We start from the raw sequence: 7,307 nt of genomic DNA on the forward strand, positions 1-7,307 counted from the left end.
ATTCTAGATTGCCCCCTTCCTGTTGTTTTTAGTCTTATTTTAGCTTTCCGGTTTTACCTTTCCCAACCTGAGTCAGTAGAGGTGGGTGTGGCCGTGAACTCAGGATACTGGATTCTAGAGGTGGATTGAACTCTTTCCTTTACCCTTCAACCCTCCTGACGGGCCAGACAAGCTTGTAGCCATCCAGTGATAGGCAAGACACAGGAGAGGCCAAAGGTCACTTTTGGAGAAATTTGTTTAGGCTTCCGTGGCTTCTGTACAAACCCAAGCATTAGTAAAATCCTATTTTCTATGGTGAAAAACTAATGCCTCGCTGTTGCCTAAATGAGTGAGATCATGCCGGACCAAAATAGAATGCTACAAAATGAAACAAAACAAAATAAATGCTTTTTATTTAGAGAATAAATGCTTCTACGTCAGTAAAATAAAATAAAAAATTCAGATGTTAACCCTAAAATTACTATGGTTAGTTAAATCCAGAGAGGTTATAACTGAATACCCTATATACTTTAATTTACAAGTTTCAATAATGCATTTAAATTGCTGTTTTCACCAACACTATTCAATAATATATCAGGTGTTTTTTTTTTTCAGAAAAATATAGCTATTAGTAAAACAGAGGCAGACACATTTTTAAAAATGTTGAAATGCCTTAGCTATTTATGTCAGGGACTTATGCTATATATATATATAGAGAGAGAGAGAGAGAGAAGGAGAGAGAGAGAGCGTCCCCTTCAACTCAGTTTATGCTTCTTAGTTTTGTTTTGTTTTTTTTCATTCAAAACTGGTATATCAAATCCCTACCTTTTTAATAAAGTAGTATGGTGAACTGTAAAAATAATTACTTTTAATATAAATAAATAGTCTAAATCTTGATTAAATCCGTCTGGTGTAGTCAGAGTTGATGGCAAAATAATGGGAATTGCTGATAACTCTCCAGTCTCTATTAATTATGTTATGTATTCTTTGGATGGGGATGTGAAACTGGTTCATTACAGGTCAACTCCGATCCATTTTTATCTACTAGGTTTTGCTGCAGTCCCCAGAAAAGAATACTGTGTCTTATTGGTCTTGATCAGGGATAGAGAGGTGGGAGCACTTTTCCTATGTTGGATTTTCTTTGATCGTGTGGAGGAAGCTCTGTCCACAGGTATAACCCACCTGGGGGTAGTAGCCTTTCACAGCTGCCTCACTCCTTCCTCCCTAAGACAAGTGATTGAATCTGGTTGGTGCGTATAGGAGAAGGGGTAGCCGGCTCCTCCTTCCCCCTTCCTTCTGGGAGTGGGCTACCACCAAGAAGCTGGCATCGCGGTACCTTTAGAAGGGAATGTGCTTGAGCTGTAGGAGGAAGCTGACCCCACTTAGATGCTGTTTGAACCTGACAGGTCTGTCTAATACTGGAAAACGTAATTATGAAGCCCGCTACTCCACAGGTGTAAGCTCTGTTCTCTGTATTAGCTTTAGGATTATACAGGTGATATTTTGGTTTTTCATCTCCCTTTTTCTTCTGTTTCATTTTCCTATTGGCTCAGAAATCAGGCTGGAAAGAGAAGTATTTCTAACCCTGCCCCCTTGGGCTTCAGAGGCTCATCCCAATATTTTTCGAAGTTGTAGTTTGGTTTTGTTTCAGAATTGCTTTTTTGGACCCATATAAAGATTGGTTTTAAGAACAACCATTAACTTTTCTAGAGTGGCTTATGATAATTTACATTTGTTTTTATGCACAAAGGGCTAGATGAATACTTAGCTTTAGAATAAGAAGGTGGTCGCAGATCACGCTAGTTCCCTTCGTGACGCTCTGTCAGCGGCCAAGTCCAGCTCATGGACATCTTGCTTCAAAAGTCTACAACCAGACGTAGGAGAATTGCTTTCCTGTCTTTTAGTCACCATATTAAAATAGGGGAGGGAAATTATTGTAAAACATGCCTCCTTTTCGATGCTCTCATAGGATTTTCTGACCATAATTCAGACCTGAGGATTAAGTTGCCTAAAGGGCTTATTTAAGGCAACAGCAACACAATAAAAAAAAAAGACCTCTGTGGTGACCAACCTGAGATGATTACTAAATCCTGGAAAACTGGGATGTTGCCTGGGACATAACTTTCATTGCCAAGACGAGCAAGAGCCATGGAAAACCCAGACAAGCTGGTTAGCCTGCAAGACATCCCCGGCACTTGGGCTGTGCTCTCCGGCTATGCCGTTTACTGCAGTACTGAGCTTGCTCTTTGCGTTGGTCGTGATATAACAGCTGTCGTCCCTGGTATTGGTCATGATATAAGAAGCTGTCACCCCTGCGGTACTTGCTACTGAGGCCCTGTGACAATAAAGCTGCGGGCATAATATGTATGCCCGATTCTGACAGTAGTGCCCACACTCATACTTCTTCCTTTTCTTTAACTCATTTCTACTTTCTTCTTTGCAGGTCTGTGATTCCGACACCATGCTTGACCCTGCCTCATCTGTGGAGATGGTGAAAGTTTTAGAAGAAGACCCCATGGTTGGAGGTGTCGGGGGAGATGTCCAGGTGCATACGGCTTCACTTTCTGCACGAGTCACTTTTAGTTATACTCTTACTCATTGATTCATTGAACATACATTTACTACACTCCAGACTCTCTGCCGGATGTTGCTTTTGGTGCTAGAGACACATTATTATGTGCCTTGGACCCACTTTATTGCCTCTTTTCTTTTCTACATTGAAAAAAAATAGGATTTTTTTGCTTAACCCTGGGATGCAACCCTTGTCTGTTGTGGCTGATAAGTTATATATAATTAATTTAAATGTGTAATGATTTCTACCATATCTTCTTGAACCATAACTTAATGTTCTGGTAAAATCTGATGTTAGAGTTCATTTAGCTGTGAAGTTAAAAAAAAAAAAAAAAAAAAGAAAAATGGAAGAAGGGCAGACAATGGATTTTATATTTTTTACCTACATATTTAAAAGCTCATTAATATATGGTTGATTAAAAGTCCTAATTGGAATACAAAGGAAGAAAAGAGAAAGAGCAACTCAAATTTGTACTGATAAGAAAGGCAAAGGAACAATTAATTAGTAAAGTGGGTTTTCTGATTATGATTTATTTCCCATTAATAATTATTTCTCATTATTTGCCATAAATGGAGAAACAATGCAGCCAATATTAATGAAGGCAACTTGGAATCTGTGGGATGGGAAACGAATATATATGTGACTATGTGAAAATATGTGAAGATTAAAATGAGTGCTTTGCAAAGGCGTGATCAGATTTTAGCAAATGTTGAGAAGCCCGTGGAAACGTGACTTTAAAAATTAGGTACTGTGTTGCTGTATAACCCATTTTATACATGCATGGTGATAGGGAAGGCAAAGACAATTCCTGGAATAGACAAAAGAAACAGCCTGGTGATAAAAGAGGAAGCATGCAAAATCCAGATGAGAACCGTGCAAAATTGAGGTGGAGGAAAGAATCTAGAAATATTGCCAAGAAAAAGCTGATAACTTTCAGTAGCCTTTACATAGAGCATTATTTCAGGACTTAAGTCTTGGGGAGAGGCCAGAACAAACAGTTTAATCACCGGCATTGCATAAAAGAGGGAAAGAAGGAGAAAGAAAATTAATGGAATTGAATGAGTTGGAAATTAACCAGAACAGGAGAGAATGGGGCTTAAAAACCTCCAAATCTTAGATGGTAGGAAAGAGGGGGAGAATTTAGGATCTGAGAACTAAAGCCTAAAAACTCATTCAATATTATAGCATAACAACCAGAAGAGCAAAAGAGCCCCGGGCAAAAAAGAGGACCGAGTCATGAAGTAGAAAAACTGTTGCTCATCAAGGAGTCCCAATGCAGGCACACGATTTATCAGATTAATCTAGTAACCCAGTGTCAGAGAAAATAAAATATAACCATGTCACAAAGAAGAAGGACTGCAGCATAGGATCAAACAACTTACGCTAGGGTAGTAAGCTCACAATGGTGCAAATTTTGTTGGTATTTTAAGTGGGCTTATGTTTTAATTATCCATTTTTTTTTTTCCTTCTTGCAGATTTTAAACAAGTACGATTCCTGGATCTCCTTCCTCAGCAGTGTGAGATACTGGATGGCTTTTAACATAGAAAGGGCCTGCCAGTCTTATTTTGGGTGTGTCCAGTGCATTAGTGGACCCCTGGGGATGTACAGAAACTCCTTGCTGCATGAATTTGTGGAAGACTGGTACAATCAGGAATTTATGGGCAGCCAATGTAGTTTTGGTGATGACCGGCATCTAACGAACCGAGTGCTGAGTCTGGGCTATGCAACAAAATACACAGCTCGATCCAAGTGCCTTACAGAGACACCGATAGAGTATCTCAGATGGTTAAACCAGCAGACCCGTTGGAGCAAGTCCTACTTCCGAGAGTGGCTGTACAATGCCATGTGGTTTCATAAACATCACTTGTGGATGACCTACGAGGCCGTTATCACTGGATTCTTCCCTTTCTTTCTCATTGCCACCGTAATCCAGCTCTTCTACCGGGGTAAAATTTGGAACATCCTCCTCTTCTTGTTAACTGTCCAGTTAGTAGGTCTCATAAAATCGTCCTTTGCCAGCTGCCTTAGAGGAAATATTGTCATGGTCTTCATGTCCCTCTACTCAGTGTTATACATGTCAAGTTTACTTCCCGCCAAGATGTTCGCAATCGCCACGATAAACAAAGCTGGGTGGGGCACGTCTGGAAGGAAGACCATTGTTGTCAATTTCATAGGACTCATTCCAGTCTCGGTTTGGTTTACAATCCTCCTGGGTGGTGTGATTTTCACCATTTATAAGGAATCTAAAAAGCCATTCTCAGAATCCAAGCAGACGGTTCTCATTGTTGGAACGTTGCTCTATGCATGCTATTGGGTCATGCTTTTGACGCTGTATGTGGTTCTCATCAATAAATGTGGCAGGAGGAAGAAGGGACAACAGTATGACATGGTGCTCGATGTATGATCTTACGTCCTTTGACGTTTGCAGTCACACACGCAGACACACACAAAACCTTAGTTCCTCTCGGGACTGTACAGTATTGTGGCATCTGATAATGCCACCAAAGGAGACATATCACTGCTGCTGGGACTTGAACAAAGACATTTCTATGGGTTTATTTTGATTCTGCCAAAGGAAAACAAGACATCAATGAGAAGAAACTCAGATTTAACCTGTTATTTCTATGAAAATGGGAAGCATTCTTTGTTTATGCACTTTTTCCTTACTGTACATCTGCCTAACAGTGTTCGCCCTATATACCTCACTAGCCATGCTTTATGTGGGTTATCATGGAAGAAAAGGATTTTGGAAACTCAAGGAAAAGTTCTTTCAACGTATATACAACCTAACTTATGGACTGTGTTGATAGCTAATTTTTTTTTTGTTTTGTTTTTTAGAAAGGATTTTCTGTTTAACTCTACCAAATGAAATGCCAAAGGAAATTTCAAAGGCTGTTGGCTGTGCTGTATTTTTATATAATTGTACTGTGTTTTAAAATTTTGTATGCCAATTTTTAAAACAAATTTTGCATATTCTATATTTTACTTCTCTGCCAAAATACACCTGTTCTTTTTTATTGTTATTAAAATAGGTTCTGAAAAAATTCATACTTAAAAAAAAATCTACCCAAAATGTGAAGCTTGGTTGACTGATGTTGTTCATGATAGAAAGAATAAAATGTTTTCTCTCTCTCTCTACCTTTTAACATGGAATAGTTTATTTCTGTGAAAAATATTTAAACTTTCAATATTTTAACTTTTTTTTTTTCGTGTCTTTTAGAAAAGGCCCATATACCTGTCACACGTTGGGAGTAGAAATACATACCTATGTGCACACGTAAAAAAGGAAATCATTGAAAATCAAGGCCAAAGGGGTAGAAAAGTGCAATTTTTGATAAGATTTAAAGAAAAAGGGGGGAGGGGAATGCTGGTCCTTGCAAGAAAACACTGGACAAATGTGAAGATTCTGCTAGTGTTTTCTCAGGCTGAGTAAAACGGAAAGTGGAAAAAATTATCTGTGTTATTTGGACAAATACAATGCAGTTCATCGTTTTGTTCTGTGGCCTGAATTCACCAGATCCTGTCGACCTATTGAACATCACTGACCTTTTTTTTTTCAGCTTGCCAGTTCACTTTACATGTTACTATGAGGTTTACACGGGTGAGTTGGCTACAATTTAGTAAGTGTAAAAGCCTATAGATACAAAATTGGCACATTCAAGCTCCTCTTCTACTTCCCAGAGAGGCTATTTTTTCTGAATTCCTACAGATAATCGCTCCATCTGTCCCATTACTGGCCTACATAGATATGTTTACGTGGTCGGAATAATACCAAGGTTTAATGAGTGTATCAAGAATTGGCACATGAAACAGTTGATGAACCAGGTGCCCTTAACCGGGCTAATGTCACTACTCCAAGGGCCTCAGTTATCCAGTTTGACTTTCAACATGACCCATCTTGCCTTGTAGCTGGTGCTGTGTAGACCTGGGTTAAAAACAATCGAACACATGAGTCGTTGCATAAAACACGTTGTGATGAAGTGGGGTGTGAATGTGGAGAAATGTTCAGCCACGTGCTTCTGCCATTCTGCTTCCTCTCCACGCAGACTCCTATGTTCCATCTATTCCGCCTAAGAAAAAGCTGCACATTCTACATTCGGAGAATGAAAGGATACACACCATTCTGCAACTCAGACTCACTGATGGGAGAGTTTGTGGGAAACGGAGCACGGCATGCCGATAAATGAAACTAAAACTTGAGTTTGCCTTTTTAACTATTTATGTTCTAAGTTAAGCTTTGATAACTTTCAAATGTCAAATTCTCTCATTCTTATAAAAGATTGAATTAATTGCCTGTATTTATTTTAGCAATTATTCAATGTATTTCCAGGATAGGATGTATAGTATAATTGATTTTTTTTTGTAAATAAAATATTTTTGATAAAAGTATTGCCTTTTTTTCTAAGGGAAGGGGGAATTTCAAACAAAACAAAAACTTTGCTCTCCTGATTGTAGTGGAATAGATTTAAGAATGAGGTATGTAGAAAACAAACAAACAAACAGGCTTGGTCACAGATAATAGAAGTCACTTAATGTTACTAATTATGAAGCAGAAATCCCCCAAATTGGTGTGGTTTGGAAATCTGGAAAACAGGAAACAGAGAGAGAGAGGGAGACCCAATTAATATAAACCTTGTCTTTAATCTTACCTTCTTCCCTTGGAAGCAGCCCAAATTTACACAGAAATTGTTTTATTATAGTAATTTATCATAGTGAGAAAGAAACATTCCCAGAAAAGTCATAAGCAAGTTTGTT

The 7,307-nt window shown here is 38.6% G+C and overlaps 1 protein-coding gene across 1 annotated transcript in view; it reads left to right on the forward strand.

The window, feature by feature from the left end:
• Positions 1-6,884, forward strand: part of HAS2 (hyaluronan synthase 2) — a 30,208-nt gene extending 23,324 nt beyond the window's left edge. The window contains exons 3-4 of the mRNA XM_045805721.2: positions 2,423-2,524; positions 4,027-6,884. Of these exons, the coding sequence (XP_045661677.1) occupies positions 2,423-2,524; positions 4,027-4,956 (1,032 nt within the window). The 3' untranslated portion in view covers positions 4,957-6,884. The remainder of the gene's footprint in view (positions 1-2,422; positions 2,525-4,026) is intronic.
• The last annotated feature ends 423 nt before the right edge of the window (positions 6,885-7,307 follow it).

The sequence above is a fragment of the Ursus americanus genome, chromosome 9 (assembly GCF_024610735.1).
Source record: "Ursus americanus isolate L20-20 chromosome 9, mUrsAme1.1.p, whole genome shotgun sequence".
In the NCBI taxonomy this organism is placed as follows: Eukaryota; Metazoa; Chordata; class Mammalia; order Carnivora; family Ursidae; genus Ursus; species Ursus americanus.